Here is an 18110-nt window from a genome sequence, read left to right on the forward strand (position 1 = left end):
ACAATCCACGCAAGCCACATTTTTAAATTTCAACAAAATTTCTGAATTTATTTTCATATTTAAATAACAAAGAACGATATATTATACCTGCTTAAGCTAAACTATATACTGAATATCGGCTTCAATACTAACTTGTATTTACAGATTTTAAGCTAAAATCTTTTAACGGACTTCCAGCAATGAATTCTCTAAGTGAACTAACTAAAAGTTACAAAAAATTACTGCACAGCTCAAATGCATCCGAAAATAAATTTTCTACGCAAAAATGGCAGGCAAACAAAAAATCCAATTCATCCTACCACCATGTGTCTATGAAAATATACGACTTCTTAGATCATCGTCTAGATATATCTGATGTATGTAATTTTTACACCAGATGAAATCTTCCCTAGCCTCCAGTTATATAGTAACCTCGTACAGTGCTATAGTACACTTGGTAGCCATCAGTTAATCCACTGAGGTATCAACAACTCGCTGGTTTTCTTCAAGTATCAATGAAACCAGACTTTCAAGATGCAATTACAATTTAATCACTGATATGTTTAGTAAACACGGACTGGGCTTCAGAGAAAAATTAAAATACGATCTTCTTATCTGTCGGATCTTTAATACAGTAGCTGTAAATCTATATAAAATATATCCCGGTATGCATATAACACGCCAGTAGCTTTTATTACTTTCAAGTCTCTCTAACAAATTCTAATCAATTTAAGCCGACTTCATTTGATTTCAAGCCTAACACCAACATGCTAGTCGAATCCTTGTCAGTTAGTCTACCTAGAACATTTACATCTCACTGGAATGCAATTTATAAATAAATCATTACACTTCCCTTGAACATACAAAAAACACGTTACTGTAGAACAAGTGATACATTAAAAACATTTAACGATTCCTTTCCATCTACTTTATCTATATCTACTTGACACAGTTTTCTGAAAAAATTAAAAGCTCATACTGGTAATTGCTTTTATTGTAGTATTGACTATGAATTGGGTAATTACTAAGTATAATGTTTGGTAATTGTATCACAGATTTTCCTATTCAGCAATATTAGCCCACGTACACTAGGTATACACTAGCATATAAATACCTCTACAGGCATTATTTCATCAAATGCTTCATATCTCTTTGAGTAAAGCCTGAATGAAGCGCAAGAACGAAGTTGATCTATATACATTGTATGAAGCTTTTTTTATTCTCATTTCAGTTATCCAATATATTATGAGAATGTATTTGAAATGAGAAATCTTGGATTTCTCAATCCATCCCCACAGATCTTGCATCTCCCTGATCCATCACACATTTTATTTCTTAAACTGGTCACAAATTCTCTTTGCCCCGGTTTTGAAAAATGATGCTGCTATCATAGCCTGACTATCAAGTAATGTTTGCTTCTTGCTAACATTTCAATTCCGCACCAAAATGTACACTCTACTACAGGTATTTGAAATTCTCAAGGAGTAATAGCAAAACAATATGAAACCCAAGGCTATTGGGGTAAATACCATGACTACACAATTATAATCATATATTAGGCCTACATAATCTTTTTAAATACTGTACAGGCATATTTACACTAATAATTTTGATAATGTCTATCTAGCAGGCAGAGTTGCACTTAATGCATCCTTAGCTGACTGTGACAACTGATCTGGGAACTTTACGTCAAATTCGACAACTAAATCGCCTCGTTTTGTTGGCTGTTTCGGGTGAGGTAGTCCTTCACTATTAATCTTACGTTTTGATCCAGGTTTTACGATGTCTGTTAATCTCAATGGTATCTTTTTGCCATCGATTGTCGGCACATTGATGGTTCCACCGCACAGGGCCTGAAAATATAAGAATGATTGTAATTAAGCATCTATTAATTCCACACAATGAAATACTGGTTTTTAGATCATGATATTAAGATATGAACTTACATCGCGAAGACTTATTTTAGCTTTATATATAGTATCACTACCATCACGCGTGAAGACTGGATGAGGTTTATCTTTAACCACGAAGACAATATCAGCAGGTATAGTATTCGGATTCTGATCTCCTTCTTTCGGGAAAGTTATTTTAGTTCCTGCTTTCCAACCTTTTTTTATTTCGACTTGAAGTATTTTGTCCTCTTTTCTTACAGTTTTACCGTCAAGAATCTTTCGAGATATTTTCATTTTCTTAACAGTTCCATTGAATATATCCTCTAACGATACCGGTAAATCATGAACAACCGCCGGATCTTTTCTCGGTTTATGAGACATACCGCCCATGCCAGATGTATTGAATGAGCTGAAAGGCCCACCACCCATTCCGCCAAAACTATGAAATGGATTATCGTCATCTATATCCATTCTTTCCGGACCACCGCCACCAAAAGACGTAAATATTCTCGTTGATCCACCAGGCCCGCCTCCGAATCCTGAACGGAAAATTCCGGCAAACGGATCGTCATCGCCGAAAACATTGCGGAACATCTCATGCGGGTCACCCTGGAAAGTGTAACTAGTAAATCCGGGACCACTGCTGCCACCTGGCATTCCACCACCACCTTTCAATCCCTCTTCACCGTACTGATCATATATTGTGCGTTTGTTCTTATCCGTCAATACTTCATATGCTTCGGCTATTTCCTTAAACTTTTCCTCGGCGCCAGGCGACTTATTCTTATCCGGATGATATTTCAAGGCCATTTTTCGATAAGCTTTCTTCAGTTCATCTTCACTGGCATTCTTATCCACACCGAGAATCTTGTAATAGTCTTTCCCCATAATTGCCTACTTCAAAAATGTGACCCTGAAAAAACAAAAAAGATATCAAATAGGTAAAATTGACAAATTTCAGTTTTAACAAAAATGATCATTATTATGCTAACTTACCAACAAGTGTTACTAGTGTGGTATGCAAGCTATTCTTAAAACAGTAATTAAGAAGGTTCTCAAATCTGGTACTTCTCTACTCTCTACTCTGCACTACTCGAATGGAATATACGAAAACGTCATTAAGCACGAGCACCCACTTTTGCAATAAATGAATGCATGTGTGTGTGTGTCTCTATATAAACATCGCTATGGATGAAAGCACTGGAAATGTCTGGAACTCTGCCCCCGACGCGTCAAGAACTTTCTGGAAAATTCGAGACCCATTGGATCATTGAATGGGTCGAGGTGCATCAAGTGGATCAAAGCCTTCGGTGAAGGGTCGAATCCCAATAATGCGACGAAGCGAGAATAGCTTTCTAAAATTAAATACATCATAAGCATATTCTAGTTGATTTAAAAATAGACATCTTATTTAATTATTTCGATCCGAGACTTATTCACTTACCAAAACAAAAAAAATTGTTCATTGTTGTAAATAAAGTTTGAATTTGAGATTGAAGTCTGCAGGATGAGATCAAGCCATAAGGAACCAGGAAGTATTTCTTATCTTTTGGCTGGAGATGGAGGTAAAATGTCATGTTTTTGGTGTTAGCATAAATTTGCACAATTGAATGCTAACTAACTCCATTCTTAGATAACTATCATGCAATGTATGTAGTTTAGTGAGGAGACACCCATGACGAAAACTTTTAAATCGACTAAATCAAAGGAATTGAAGTTTTTACACGATCAATTTAATTCAATTTACTTTATTGCATTGATTTGGTTACTACCTACGTTATTTCTTCATTGTTTTCAGCTTGAAGTTGTCGATTCTAGGTCTGGCAAGACTATAACCACATTAAAGAATACAAGTGTAAGTGAAAAATCTTAGCATTTGACTTCTTTTTAATTAAGGCGTTATTGAATTGTTATGGGCCCATCTTATCTTTGACTTATTAGTTCAATTATTAATTTACAATTTTCACTGCGATTTGATGATTAATAGAAATTTTCTTAATCATATTCCATTATTCTATGATTTAGTTATGTTCTTCATCAACTATTCGAGATGTGAAAAGGGAATTCCAGAAAATCAGTGAGTTTTGTTTGTACAATAAGCCACCTTCTGAGATATTTCTTTAAAAAAATCTAAAAATTATCTCTTTGCTTTTCAGAGCGCAAACTCTATCCAGACAGACAGTCATTTAGAATTGAACCCAGTAAGTTCATCATACACACATTCGCCTATTGGGTGTATTGCTTCTTATCTCATTTAGTTTTACTGATAAGAATAATATCATAGGATCTCGGATATATCACAAATATCCTATTGATGACCTTTCATCATTCTAACAATCTAATTTATTGAACTGATTAACATTCTTTTGTGCTCTCATAATTTTTGAGAAATATAAAAATCCTTCAAAGTCTAATTTTTGTGTAGAAATAATCTGTTTTACTGAATTCATTTTCAATCCTCAGGGGGCAAGTCATTAAAAGATGAAGAAACTTTAGAAAACCTTAAATTAACACCAGGAGACAAAATCTTTTTCAAAGATCTAGGCCCCCAAATAGGCTGGATTACTGTAAGTATATTAAGGCTACCAGTAGATTTAGTATAGATCTCATTCGTCTTAAGTTTCATTAAAGGGTTTTATACATATAACTTTTCTATGTAGGTATTCTTAGCTGAATATGCTGGACCATTGGTTATCTATCTGTTATTCTACTATCGACCATCATTAGTTTATGGAGAAGCTGCATCAACTCCTGTGACCACCGCTGCTCAGTTAGTTGTCAAATAGAAATTCTCAATTTTAAGTTTATGTTAATTTTTTTTCACGCTGTTCGTTAATATTGTGATTTGTATTGATTTCAGTATAGCTGCAGGTTGCTGGTCGACTCATTACTTGAAGCGTTTGATTGAAACTTTATTCGTTCATAGGTTTTCACATGCAACTATGCCAATCAGTAATCTATTTAAGGTATCACTGAGATGAACTTTTGAATTGTTTTTTGAAAAGATTGAAACAATTGAATCATAATTACAATGAATATTCATGAATATATTTAATGTATTTCAGAACTGCAGTTACTACTGGGGTTTCACGGCTTTTGTTGCTTATTTCAACAACCACCCACTTTACACACCTGCAAGTAAGTTCAGGTTATGTCATCCGATATGCAAATGATCTATAAGAACAAATAACTTCATACTTAATGTTCTCAAATCAAATCTATGTGTCTTTTTAAGGATATGGTGATATTCAACTTTATGGAGGATTAGCTGCATTCATCGTAAGTTAACTCTTGTTGCATTTTGTAATTTACTTGTTATGTTAGTATTGTCTTCACTGCCAACCTAAGATGTCTTAAATACATCTATCTATTTTATTTTTTTTTAGTTCAGTCAGCTTGGAAACTTTTCAATCCATTTATCTTTGCGAAACTTGAGACCACCAGGTATTATTGATTACCATAAACACCTTTTGTAAATCGAAGAATAAATATTTGCAAATGCTTGTATTTCTTATGTTTTATTATTGCAGGAACAAAGGAGCGAAAGATACCATACCCATCAATGAATCAATTCACTTGGTTATTCTATTTTGTTAGCTGTCCGAACTACACATATGAAGCACTTGCTTGGACAAGTTTCAGTATCTTATCTCAAAGCTTACCCGGTAAACTATCCGAGTTGTGTGAAAATTCCTTGCAATCAACATTTAGAAAAAATGTATATCCTCTTTATTTACAGCCTTACTCTTTACTGCTGCTGGGTTTTATCAAATGGCAGTTTGGGCACTCGGCAAACATCGAAATTACAAGAAAGAATTCAAGAACTATCCACGTGGACGCAAAGCTATTATTCCATTCATACTGTAATAACGTACATTTAAAGTGTTTTATGTTGTTTTAAGAAAGCATGGTAATTGCTATTCCAAGTAGTGACTTCAGCTTTTTAGTTCGATGTGCTTTCACTGATTGTATTGTTCTGAAGCTTGATTTGTGTCATATCAGTCTCTTGTCAAGATCAAATTTTTATAGTGAATTATACAATAAAGATCATTGTCTAGATTGAAATATCATTCTTTGCCTTTATATCATATTTAGATCCATTTATATGATTTACTGTCGAGTTGAATCCCTTTTCAAGCGTCCTATGGTGTTACTTTCCCAATGAATGGAGTAATATGCGAAGTGAGAAAAACTGAAAACTCGAGTGAAGAGAGGATTTGGTGGAAAATATGTTTTATTTACAAACTGTTATCATTTAGTAAAGAAGGACGGATCACTGATTTAAGCTTTTGATTTCTATCACATTTCTTAAAAAATTTATTTCAATATAATTTAGCAATATCAACTTAACAAAAAAGGAATAACCAGTACGTCAAAAGAGTTGCTAGCACTAAGACATTATATTGTATACTGTTGTAGACAATAGGAATGGATTAAATGAAAGGACCATTTTAATTGAAAATACAGTTTACAACACGAAATGTTAAGCAGTTCAATTGATGTAATAATAAATGTATAATAGGATTTGAATCTTTTTATGAGTCATATGTAATCATATCAGCAAATCACACAAAAAGAAAATTATCTAGATTTTAAGCACAATATCTGAAGTACTAACTGATGTGCTACCATGTATATCACAGAATAAAACATTATAGATACAATATTGATACATGAAAATATTATATTTTCTAATTTAAGAAACAGTCATTGGAGGTAATCTCGCTCCAGATGGTGGACGATTAGACAATTGCATTTCCATTTCACGCACTTGCGTTCGTAAACGCTTCAGTTCGCCCTTCTGTAAATCAATTACTTTGATATTTTCTTCTAAATCTTTTTCAATCATCGCATTCTTATTGGTAGAGGTTACAGCTGCTAGGGTTGCTGCTGCTTCCGACACATTACTCTTATTCTTTCTGTGTAAGCCGAGCGCAGCTTCGAGATCATGAACCTGTGTTCGTGCAATCTTCAACTCTTTTCGTAAGTCATTTATTTCTTTGATAAGTGAAACATTCTCCTAATAATGAATTATTTGAAAATAAACTTATTACAATATCAGAAGATTATGAATTCGAAATCAGATTGATGTCTCTATATTTACCTGCATTATTCTGACGTTGTCAGCTCTATGAATTTCGGTATCTTTAGATAGTTTTTTACGCAGTGAAGCAACCGATCTTTCCAGATGCTCTCTTTGACGACTGTATTCTTTCTGAATATCTGCATCCACACTTGCAGTTTCAGTCTGTCAAATTGAAATCAAATTACACATGAATGATCATCCAAACTTACGCTGTCCAATTTACTTTGCTATGTATATTATATATTACTTACAATATCCTCTTGTACATGTTTTTGGTATAAAGCCTTGATGCTTTCCTTCAACATTTTAGGATCTTGAATGTAACCAACACAATTATGCAAATCGGTCTTGAATCTCTTGACGACTGCTTCAACATCTCTAACCTAAAGCAATCAAAATATCGATATTAACTTAAAGTTTATCTTTTTTTTTTATATAAACTTTATTTGAAATTGTAATCTATAGTCATACCTTTTGTCTCTCTTGGTGCATCTCTTTATCAGTGGCTTTCAATTTCTGTCGTAATTCTGTGATATTCAATTCTAGTTGTGTATTCTGTTTGTGGAATCTCTCCAATTCACTTTCCATCTGCAATTAAGGTCATTTGTTGTTATTGCTGAATATGTTCATTTTATAAGATTCACTACTTTACAAATTGACAAACCTCTTGAATTTGTTCTTTCATGGCCTTGATGTCATTTTCACGTGGTTCAATCTGCTTTTTCAGTTCTTTAATCTTGTAATCAAGCACAAACTTGAATTTTTCTAATTCTTGATTCTTCTTTTTCAAATCATATATTCTCTTTTCCTGTTCATGAAATAAACTCCCATTAAACTCTTAAATCATGAATAGGGTCTACTTCAAAAGAAAAATTTTCATAATTCAACTTACCTTATCTTGAATAGTTTCATCTCGCTCTTGAATTTCTTTCTTTAGACCATTAATATCTTTCTCCAAGTTGCGGATGATGTTTCCAAGTTTTGCAGTTTCTGCTTGGAATTTCTTGATCTCCTCTTTGTGGTCATCAATTTCCTTCTGCAGACTGGTAAACTGTATAGATATAAAATCCATTATCATAGATGTCATACAATAGATATTGTACATGAACGAAAATATAGCATTCAAGGTGATTAGATGCTTTACCTTCTTTTTCATGATTCCAGTTTCCCCTTTTAGTCTCATATTGGCTTCTTTTTCATCTCTCAGCCTTCTTTCAAATTTGTTTTTGATGTCCAGTATTTCTCTATCAGCATCTTCTTCAATCTGACGTTTTGTTTCTTCATATTCTCTATTCTGCTGTCTTGCCTCATCATGAGCCTGATCAGTAAAAATGATGAATGATGATAAACAAGCATAGTAATATTTAGGTGAAATAACCTCAATTCAAACAATGATTTCAATTACCTGCTCAAGTTGAGTGGTTTTATCTTGAAGTTTAGTCTCATAATACTCAGTCAATTCTTCAAGAGCTCTCTCTTTACTTTCTTCCATCTCCTGCAACTGACGTTCGTAGTCTTCCTGCATTTTTTGGCTCTTTGATTGGAGCTCTTGGTATTTTTCATACTCCAACATAAGTTTCTGGTTGTTGGCCGATTCTGAAATTGACATCATATTGAAGTGAAATCTATAATCACTAAGTTCCATTTTCAAGTTTTGACGAATGAATCAAATCAATCTACCTAAATCTTGAAGTTCTTTGCTGTGCTTTTCCATGCATTCTTGAACCTCTTCTTCATGTCTTGCTTCCTCCTTGTCTTTATCTGTTTTCAGGACCTAGAAATATGATCACCATTTGTAAACGTTTGTCAATTTGTTACAACTTATGATACTTTCTTTTCAAATTTCCTGTCAGATATAACCCTTACCTGATTCTTAGTTTTCAGTGATTCCATTTCCTGGATAAATTTTTCAGTAAGTTCTTTGATTTTCTCATTGTAATTCATATCCTTCAGTCGCAGTTGGTATTCATTTTCCATTTTCAGTTCTTCAACTCGTGTCTTGTATTCGCTCATCATTGCATTCTAAATACATGTATCAATCATTATAAAACATGTAGGTTCCAAACAAAATAAGAAATAATAGCTACTGGCACTGTTTAGGCTTATCATTGGAATACAACTGACCTTCTCTTCAAGATCTGTTTTAGTGATGAGAATTTCTTCAGCCCAACCAACTTCTTTATCTCTTTTCAAACCACGACCTTCCTTGTCTTGAATTTTCCACAATGAAATGGAAGCATCTTCCGCAACTGAGATCAGATATTGATCATCGTAGGTGATTTTCATCTGAAAGATTTTATGAATTTTGGTACATTGTCTGAATTTCTTTTAAGACTCTGGACTGAAGATGTCACTATTGCTGCAAATTTTTACCTTTATGACAGTTGATGAATGGCCTTGGTGTTCCTGCCATTCACCGGGAACCGTGAGAGGAAACTTGATAGAGCGTAGAGCACCATTTGAGCAGCCAGAAAACAACATACGTCCAGAATGTGACATGGCAATTGATGTCAGAGTTAGGTCTTTAGCGTCGATGTCTCGTAGTATCTATAAATACAACATCCGACAAATTATCCTGATCTTTACAAAAGATAACAAATCAACCAAGAACGATTATTAGACTTTACCTGAGAATCAGAAATTTCTTTCAGCGTTTTATCAGAACCGACTGCAAATGTATTCTTTCCATCTGGACTGATTGCAACTCCAGTGTAGCTACACGATTTGATGACATTTTCACCAACACGTTTACCAGTAAGAGGATCCCATTCATATACAGCTCCCTCCATACCGCAAGAAATAATCTTAGCATCATCATTGCTCCAGATAATAGAACGGATTTTACCATTGTGACCCTTTAGATTGGCAATATTCTCAAATGTTGTAGTCGAGTAAATTTGAATGATGTTACTATGAACAGCAGCAAATAGATTTCCACCATTACTAAACGCACACTGAAAATTACATGACAAGGCATTAAGTACGTAGTATATCAGCCACAAACAGGGATTCCATAAATCCAAATACCGGTATTCATTCATTGTAAGAATACCTCACGACATCCTCTAATAGTAAACTCTTTGAATGTGCGGATATCATCAATCAGCAGATTCATTAGACGTAATTTATCGCTGAACCCAACTAGAATGTACAGACCAGATGGATGGAGTGCGATACTGTAAGCTTCTTCAGCAAACTCCTTATAAAGTTCCAGATTGCTGAAAATTTTCAATAAAAAAATAAGCATTGCAGCTATTGATGTATGCATCTACAATACAAGTTAAATAAACAGATGTTTCACTGACCAGGTTTCGAAATTCCAGATACGAACGGACCGATCCACGGAACATGTTGCAATGAGCGGCTTTCTGATACAGACATCGAGACCTGACACTTGACTGGAGTGAAATGATTGCGACAGGATTTCAAAGTGGGCTTGATCCCCCTGCTAGAAATGAAATTGGAAACGTAATGAACAGTGTAATCTAAAAGGAGTCAGAAGTTTGGCTTATTTCGAAATGAATAATTACCTTCCCGAGGTCTGCGCTGGATAAAGTGATGCTGTATATTTGATTAGCATCTGTCGTACAGATGAGAGTTTCCTCAGAGGGACTGACTGTGAGTGATGTGATAACTTGCTGTTCTGATCTGCTAGGATCTGCACTATTTTGATCAGCCGGTACCTGTCAAAAAATGTTTTCCACCATTTACAACAATTTCACAATAACAGTATTACATGCCTTTTGTGAAAAGTATATTTTTTGAAATTTCATACCCTAATTTCTTTTGACTTCCTGAAGTAATCTTTATCATCAGTCTTTTCATAAAGTAAAACGATTCCAGGTCCATAAGAGCATGCAAAACCTTTAGAGAATGAAACTATAGTAGTTATCTGTGGCGGTCCTTTATGAGTTGTGTCATCTTCTGTTATTGAACTCCTGTGAATAATATAAACAAACACTCCACTGAATATTTATGACAATAGTTGAAATGATATCAAAAGAAATTGATAGATAGCCTAGAACTTACCTTTCTTTTTCACCATCTTTCTGAGATAAGGCAATTTGGAATTCATACTTTAACTCTCCGGATTCAAATAATAAAAGGCGTCCAGTATCTGTCCCAACGACAACTCTTTCATCAGAAACCCAAGCATGACTGAGATAATTCTGCGGTTCTAGTTTCAGGAAGGTGAACTGCTTCAGATTTCCCTCACTGTAGCGAAACAACTTGAATATACCATGACCGACTACGCATAGTTGAGTATTATCTTGTGGATTGAAAGTCACCTAGAATAACAGAAATAAGGAATGATTCATTCAGAAAACTCATCGGAGCTACATGTCATATGCCAAACATTACTATGAATTCTCACCTGATAAACCGGTGAATTTGTCTGTGGATTTGTTGACTTTGTTGTAGCCATAACCTTTGATTTTTCCCATGTCCAGTAAAGTAAGGTCCAATCTGGACGCCCGCCTTGAGCAACTAGATATTTCGAATCGGGTGAGAAAGCAAGGCTAACAAATTCATCTGATTGAACTTCAGTGCTGCTCAGAACTTTCCTACGTCTCAGAGAATGTAGATCATATATTGTGATGGTGGCACGTTCTCCTTTTTCAGCAATAGCCACATATCTTCTATTCGGACTGACAGCCATCGCTGTCATTCCATGGCTCTTTTCTGAAGCTGGAATGAATTTTTGCGACTTCTGGTCGATGTTGTAAAGTATGCAGTTCGCGCCGCATGGATACACAATGGTTTGTTCATCTTGGTAAGCGATGTTTCCCGTCACTCCTGTTCGCAAACCAAAGATATGGCGGGGCTGTGCCAAAGCAATCGACATTCTAATGGTCCTTGCTGCAATTTGAAAAAAATGGAATTTGATGAAAGAAAACAAATTGACAAATTGGAATTGTCAAAAAAAGTCCCCAAAACTAACTACTAAGCCCCTACTAAGGCAAAACCAAAAAATTGTTTTTTTCAAATGACTGGTCTGGTAAAAAAAGGCTAAACAATAACAACCAACGGTGCAGGAATTTAGGCCTTCTCTCTACTAACCGTAAAATGAATTCTGAAAGTCGTACCTTTACAATCAGCGTATTACATACAGATTTTCCACAAGTTTGCTCCAGTCCAAGTTTGTTGCAAAGTCCGAAGTAATTACTTCCTGGTTACCATGACGCTCAGGGATAGCGCCCTCTATGTTAGAGTGTATTGACTCTATGCAAGTGCTGATTTATCCATTTATCTGAGTGTTCGAGTCCCATTCTTTCAACGGCACATTGCTAACTTATTACGACATGACCGTCCTTGTCGTTTGTTAAAACATATGATCGAAATGGCGATATTGATTTTGTGGTCACAAATAATTATATTTCGGCATTTTTTCTATCTTTTATCTTAGCCCTTTTATTTATCATCATGTATTTTTTGATGAATAAATGTGAATTGAATTGCTAACTTTTTCCAATAATAAGTAAACAAGAAGTTTTTTTGTCTATCTGTCTATCTTGCCCATTATGTAACTCTGAGTGAAGATATTGCAGGTGATTTTGAGGTTGTAACTGATAATGGTCCAAATATTGTGCACATTTGGACACATTTGAATGAACGGAGCGGAAATAAACCTGATTGCTGATAGATAATTTGTTTCACTTTTGTGACTGGAGTCGAGACTCACCAGTGAATGAGAGGTGCTGACTTGTTGTGGTCAAAATGTTCAGCTTCCTAAATGGAAGGGTTTGTATTGTCCTTGATAAACTATTAATCAAAAGAGTGCAGAGTGTATTAAAACAACTTGGACCCGTATTGTATTGCTCTTCTAAATCGTCTTCAAATACCAATACACCGGTATCATCGACATCAGTGACTTTAAATAATGAAAATTCATCAAATAACACTAACACTAACAGTCTGTTTGGTGGTATAGACACAGCTTCGATTGCCGATTATTGTACCGACGATGGAGAATTGGATCCAATTCTTTGGTATAATGAGCCGAGTGATCGTGAAACTGGATTGCAAATAGCGAAGGACTTGCACGTGTACGAGGAATTCTTAAGCGACGATGAAGAGAAGAAACTTTGCAGCGAAATTGAGCCATATATTTCCCGATTACATTATGAATATGATCACTGGGACAATGTGAGTTTAGGAATTTTGGTAATTTATGTTGAGTCTCAGTTGAAGAAAAAATCTGTAAATGCTTGAAGGGCAAGAGATTAAAAAGTTGCCCTTTATATTTTGGTCCTATATATATTTATACTATCTAATTTCCCAATTGTTTTAGTGACAGGTGAATTCTCTTTTCTAGGCAATTCACGGATTTCGAGAAACGGAAAAGAAACATTGGAGCCAAGAAAATAACATAATTATTCAAAGAATGAAAGATATTGCCTTTCCTCCTGGTGATATTTTGTTGCCATATGTTCATGTTCTGGATGTAGCTAAAAATGGATATATTAAACCACATATCGACAGTACAAGGGTATGTATGAAATTCAAGAGCACCGTTAGTAAATCCAATGAGAGGAAAGTTACTTATTCACTCTTCTGTTTTTCTTTGATAGTTTTGTGGGAGTATAATTGCTGGTATATGTCTTCTTTCCCCGTGTGTTATGAAACTAGTCCATGAGAAGAATCCTGAAAAATGGGTTAAAGTCTTACTGAAACAACGAGCTTTGTACATTATGAAGTGAGTATATATACGTTGAATTACCAGTATATACAATTTTATATACTATCTATATTGGTACTATGCTGATTTTGTACCACAGCCAGTTGCTAAAGTGTAGCTCATGTTATGTTCTATGATTGTGGTGAGCTTCAAGGTCATTTATTACTTTATTTATTCACCGGGGCGTAGATTGTCATACATTACACCAAGTTGGCATAGTGTCCCTGGACCCCTTGTTTCACTGTTTCATTACTTTTATTTCCTCAGGGGGTTGGCCAGATATGACTACACACACGCAATTCTGTCTGAAGAAGAATCGATATTCAAAGGTGCTGTTGTTCCAAGGGACAGACGAATTTCAATAATCTGCAGAAATGAAAAACAAGATGATGATGACTGATTAAATATTTTTGATTTGACGGTGCGTTTGCTTCTGATTTTTAGACAGTTGCAAGATCAAGCTTAAACAGGATTGTTTCATGTTAATAATCACAATATCCTTCTTGTGTTTAATTGAAAAAAGTATACAAAAGAATCTACCATCTCAAATTCTGATTGCAGGAAAGTTGGGGATTCATTTGTACTTTCATCGATTTTGTGATGTATCATCACTTAATATTGCATGAAATTTATTCTTGATATTTTATTGGCAGCCAGTATCAGTAATAGTGTTCATTGGAATTGAAAAAATGAATGTTGTGAAATGTAAGATTGTCTGTACTTATACAGCTTAATAACCTTGCGTTTTATTGCAAAATTAACTTGTATATGCACTTGTTGAATAAGCGTACATAAATATTACATGTATTATTTACCACATTTGCATTACTGTTTAGTTGAATAATTACATTCAATAAATGTTTCGTTATTTCTAAATTTGTATTTATTGTTTCAATTATTTTTGATTATTCATGTGGATGCTTGAGATTTGAGAGAAGGTCCAGTACTTAATCATCTACGAGGAACAGTAGGAATTAAATGTTGACCTGGTTTCTATTACATGGTGCCTTGTCATGTGTTCAGTTGCATCTAATGATTTACCAGTATGGACAAATTCCTAGGATTTCATTCTAGTGTCGATCAAAATACCAATCGGTACTTGCCTACCCAAACTTCATTAAAATATCTGGATGCAATAAAATCTAACACAAACTTTATTTATACACATTCTTTATTCAACAACTGTGAGCTTTGTGTACAATTTTTGCAATACACAAAAATAACCCATAGTTAGGTATAAGTAATAAGGTCTACACATCACTGAGAATGAAAGACTGTAGCTATGTACACATAAAAAAACAAGAGTACTCGTACATCTGTACAAAAATAAGTGGAAAATTTTGAGACCTGGAAACCTTTCACGATGTTAAAACATAATTCGTATCCATATACACTATCACACAACTTGAACTCAAGTAAGGTCACTACTCAGCCGATGGGTGGCAAGTTGTCTCAAAATTTATTTGCCCAACTTGTAGGAACATTTAGGATGCCTCTTCATCCATTGATAATATTCACATGACCCAGTTTTATGGTCAATCATCAAAGTTTTGCCTCAGTTGAGCAAATGATCAAACTCACAGTTGATTTAGGGCCAAGTTTTCCTTAGCTGATACATGATTTCAGTAAACTTAACAACAGTTGCTGATAATGAATGACAATATTATATATTTCCTACAAGCAGCAGTTGATGTTCTTTAGTTGAATTTAGTGAAACATGATCACAACATATTTAGCGAACCCTATTCAACACATATAATGTTAAGAAAAACATACACATTTGGCAGAAAAGCTAGTCGTAGCCACCATGCTCGATGAATACTTCTATTAGAATTTTCAATAATACAACAATTCATAGAATTTTCCTTAATATACATACAATCAATTAACATATTCTCTATACACATGAATCTTTTCTCTGAGTATTCAGTAACATATTTAACCAAATAAAATACAGCTTTTTGAGCACTATCCACTAAATATATACCATACTAATGCCAAAGGTTCTGATAAAACCAATTTAAGAATTTTCTTTAACAGTATATTGAACTCAATACTAAATGGTTCACACATAGAGTATGAGGCTACTATGTCATGTTGTATTGACTCAGAGAGAGCTCAGAAAAATTCATACTGAAGCCTGATTTAGATATACATGAAGTATTTGGTAAAATATACCGGTACATTCAACAGTTAACCTGTACAAATCAAACTAATTCTGCATTATTTTCCAAAGCTATCATTGAGTATCCATCATTCTATACATATCAATATCAACTTATATCTGCAGGTTACATAATTCTATTCGTAAATGTTTAGGGTACACATGTATTTTAGATTAAAATGACAACAATTCTAGAAAGCTTCAAATCATACACGACAGTCAGTTAATCAAGCATATGCAAAGAGAGATTCTTCAGAAAACTGGGTGAGTATTTTGATTCACGACTCAACTCATAGTAGTAACCCAAAATACAAGACTTTCTGGTGATGTGTGTTTGCTCTCTAACAATGATTTCTAGATATTTACTAAAGCTGTTTTTATGAAATTACAAAAATATCTAATCGTTCAACGCAAGAAGCATTTCCTGGCAAGAGAAAATAGATATTCAAAAAAATCTTTCCTGATGAAGTTACCCCCAATCATTTCCTTCTAAAATACATACAAATCTAACCCTTATGATTTCCATCCATTTCTATGGAAGATTTGAGATCACTTTTTTCAGGAACACATGTACATACATATACTTTGAGGTGCATCGTGGCACTTTCTAAAACACAACTTATCTATTCCACATAAAAATTTGGAATACCGGTATACCTAAATTCATTATTTACAAACACGTTTGACATTGCAAACCTATGCAGTAACATTTACACTTATTTACAAAACTCAAGTGGCTTGTGACATAAAATCTTTCACTGGGAGTTCAAACTCCAATGTTATAGACCACACACAAAACTAACTCCCCTTACCTTTCTATATGCCAAAAGGATGGTTTTCAACACATCCCAAATTAAAAATCTCAATTATTTTAATATCACAGTCAACAAATCTTCATACACCATAGTTGGACATGGTGAACTGAATTAAACGAAATAGCATACATATCAGTGTGTAGGCAAGTAATACAAAAACTCTATCATTTAGAATAGGGCTATCTATCCTTTAGATCAATCTAACAAGAGCATACCAAATACATTTCGAAGCTCTAAAGATTGCAAAATTTCATAAATAAATACACAAATGAAGGGTTTACATATAGATATACATGTATACATCGGTATATATGTATGGTACATGTATAATGATTGTAGTGTTTTACAGTATCACTATTCAATATTTCAAGTTCTAATTGCCTATTAGCCATGATATGCGAGTTCAACACAATGAAGCTGCAAGTGTGTAGCTACCTGGTACACTATTTTGTTTTATGAACACATTTACAAAGAATCAAACAAATCCCGTTTTTCTTGCCAAGAAGTCTTTCGCAATTGTTGGGATTGCGGAGTATGCTGAGACTGAGGTCTTTCGGCTGAATTTGGATGCAGCCGATCTGGTGACAGTGCCCTACGCAAAAGTGGGGATCCTGGTTCACAACTCTTCGGTCGAGTAAGAGACTTTTTCGGTGTAAGCGATTGCCCGGAACTTGGCCCAAGATGGGAGTGCGTATGATATGTTTGAGTAATATTTGAACCCTGCACCACAGTCAATGGACTAGGGCTACGAGTTGGCGATGAAGCCATTGGAGATGGTGAAGGTGTACGAGCAAGTGGTGACAATGGAATGTTATGCACTGACTTTCTTCTATGCGGAGACTTGAGCGTCTGAGCCAATTTGTGTTTCAATCCATGCAATGAGCTCGGTCGACCCAGATGAGTGGAACTAGCTGGTGAATTTGGCACACTGGAACTCGGCGAACTGCTCTGTGACGAATTTGCTGGCGAGTTATGGTCAGGTGACCAAATACGATTAGTAGGTGGGGATCGCGGCGATTTCGTTGGCGAGCCAGGTAAACTTTCATTCGATGACAATGAACGATTAAGAGAAGAATAACTTCTGCTAGGTGTCAATGGTGAACCACTCTGCATGTGTTGTTCTGCTTTACGATTACTAAGTCTGCGGAATAAAGACGTTCGTCGTTTTTTCTCCGATGATGATCTTTCGCGTTGATGTTTCTTACGCACACTTCGTCGAGCCATGCGTCCGGGATTTTTACGTTTAGACGTAGTTTTGATCGTTGATTGATCCAGCGGACAGGAACGCAGAGTTAAACGATTACCGCCAGAAAGGATGAAATGTACAACTTGTGTATGCAATAGTCCTTGCGTTTGTTCACCATTTACATGAGTTATCAGATCGTAAGGCCTCAATCCAGCTTCGAAAGCTGGACTACTCTCTTCAACAGCCTACAAGATTGAATAGCTCATTAGTAAGTAATGTAAAGAACTGTAATTTGAAATGACTGAAACC

The 18110-nt window shown here is 34.8% G+C and overlaps 5 protein-coding genes across 14 annotated transcripts in view; 2 read left to right on the forward strand and 3 right to left on the reverse strand.

The window, feature by feature from the left end:
• Nucleotides 1–48: 48 nt before the first annotated feature.
• On the reverse strand, nt 49–3100 carry LOC141900055 (dnaJ homolog subfamily B member 4-like). The gene is made up of 3 exons (XM_074786765.1): nt 2868–3100; nt 1926–2784; nt 49–1832 (listed from the first exon to the last, which is right to left on the reverse strand). The coding sequence occupies exons 2-3, from the start codon at nt 2757–2759 to the stop codon at nt 1599–1601; spliced, it is 1068 nt and encodes a 355-aa protein (XP_074642866.1). The 5' UTR covers nt 2760–2784; nt 2868–3100; the 3' UTR covers nt 49–1598.
• Nucleotides 3101–3393: 293 nt separating this feature from the next.
• On the forward strand, nt 3394–5920 carry LOC141898721 (putative very-long-chain enoyl-CoA reductase art-1). The gene is made up of 12 exons (XM_074784782.1): nt 3394–3436; nt 3670–3726; nt 3897–3948; nt 4028–4072; nt 4335–4438; nt 4532–4641; nt 4732–4837; nt 4937–5009; nt 5107–5150; nt 5258–5315; nt 5402–5536; nt 5611–5920. Exons 1-12 carry the CDS (start codon nt 3431–3433, stop codon nt 5736–5738), a joined length of 918 nt encoding a protein of 305 aa, XP_074640883.1. The 5' UTR covers nt 3394–3430; the 3' UTR covers nt 5739–5920.
• Nucleotides 5921–6095: 175 nt separating this feature from the next.
• Nucleotides 6096–12119, reverse strand: LOC141898720 (cilia- and flagella-associated protein 57-like). The gene is made up of 20 exons (XM_074784781.1): nt 12045–12119; nt 11333–11817; nt 10987–11246; nt 10733–10895; nt 10488–10640; nt 10263–10405; nt 10010–10175; nt 9585–9911; nt 9331–9504; nt 9082–9243; nt 8824–8979; nt 8638–8731; nt 8363–8553; nt 8102–8275; nt 7850–8008; nt 7622–7765; nt 7429–7545; nt 7209–7340; nt 6976–7119; nt 6096–6891 (listed from the first exon to the last, which is right to left on the reverse strand). Exons 2-20 carry the CDS (start codon nt 11801–11803, stop codon nt 6568–6570), a joined length of 3654 nt encoding a protein of 1217 aa, XP_074640882.1. The 5' UTR covers nt 11804–11817; nt 12045–12119; the 3' UTR covers nt 6096–6567.
• A 307-nt stretch (nt 12120–12426) lies between these two features.
• Nucleotides 12427–14421, forward strand: LOC141899818 (alpha-ketoglutarate-dependent dioxygenase alkB homolog 7, mitochondrial-like). The gene is made up of 4 exons (XM_074786365.1): nt 12427–13104; nt 13274–13447; nt 13530–13654; nt 13904–14421. The coding sequence occupies exons 1-4, from the start codon at nt 12676–12678 to the stop codon at nt 14034–14036; spliced, it is 861 nt and encodes a 286-aa protein (XP_074642466.1). The 5' UTR covers nt 12427–12675; the 3' UTR covers nt 14037–14421.
• A 387-nt stretch (nt 14422–14808) lies between these two features.
• LOC141899854 (microtubule-associated serine/threonine-protein kinase 2-like) overlaps nt 14809–18110 on the reverse strand; it is a 41906-nt gene continuing 38604 nt past the window's right edge. For all 10 annotated transcript variants that reach the window (XM_074786432.1, XM_074786426.1, XM_074786427.1 and 7 more), the window contains one exon: nt 14809–18046. In XM_074786432.1, coding sequence (XP_074642533.1) covers nt 17081–18046 — 966 coding nt within the window. In that variant the 3' untranslated portion in view covers nt 14809–17080. The remainder of the gene's footprint in view (nt 18047–18110) is intronic.

This window comes from Tubulanus polymorphus, chromosome 2 (assembly GCF_964204645.1).
Source record: "Tubulanus polymorphus chromosome 2, tnTubPoly1.2, whole genome shotgun sequence".
Taxonomy (NCBI): Eukaryota; Metazoa; Nemertea; class Palaeonemertea; order Tubulaniformes; family Tubulanidae; genus Tubulanus; species Tubulanus polymorphus.

Excerpts from the sequence above, each read along its gene's own strand:
- LOC141898720 (XM_074784781.1), bottom strand. The coding sequence starts at position 11,803 with ATGTCGATTGCTTTGGCACAGCCCCGCCATATCTTTGGTTTGCGAACA. Across the intron at positions 9,244-9,330 it reads ATTCATCAACTGTCATAAAG|ATGAAAATCACCTACGATGA; the intron begins GTAAAAATTTGC and ends AAAATCTTTCAG. Across the intron at positions 7,341-7,428 it reads TGCACCAAGAGAGACAAAAG|GTTAGAGATGTTGAAGCAGT; the intron begins GTATGACTATAG and ends TGATTGCTTTAG.
- LOC141899818 (XM_074786365.1), top strand. The coding sequence starts at position 12,676 with ATGTTCAGCTTCCTAAATGGAAGGGTTTGTATTGTCCTTGATAAACTA. Across the intron at positions 13,105-13,273 it reads AATATGATCACTGGGACAAT|GCAATTCACGGATTTCGAGA; the intron begins GTGAGTTTAGGA and ends TCTCTTTTCTAG. Across the intron at positions 13,655-13,903 it reads CGAGCTTTGTACATTATGAA|GGGGTTGGCCAGATATGACT; the intron begins GTGAGTATATAT and ends TTATTTCCTCAG.
- LOC141898721 (XM_074784782.1), top strand. Across the intron at positions 4,073-4,334 it reads GTCATTTAGAATTGAACCCA|GGGGCAAGTCATTAAAAGAT; the intron begins GTAAGTTCATCA and ends TTCAATCCTCAG. Across the intron at positions 5,316-5,401 it reads GCGAAACTTGAGACCACCAG|GAACAAAGGAGCGAAAGATA; the intron begins GTATTATTGATT and ends TTATTATTGCAG.
- LOC141900055 (XM_074786765.1), bottom strand. The coding sequence starts at position 2,759 with ATGGGGAAAGACTATTACAAGATTCTCGGTGTGGATAAGAATGCCAGT. Across the intron at positions 1,833-1,925 it reads CTAAAATAAGTCTTCGCGAT|GCCCTGTGCGGTGGAACCAT; the intron begins GTAAGTTCATAT and ends TTATATTTTCAG.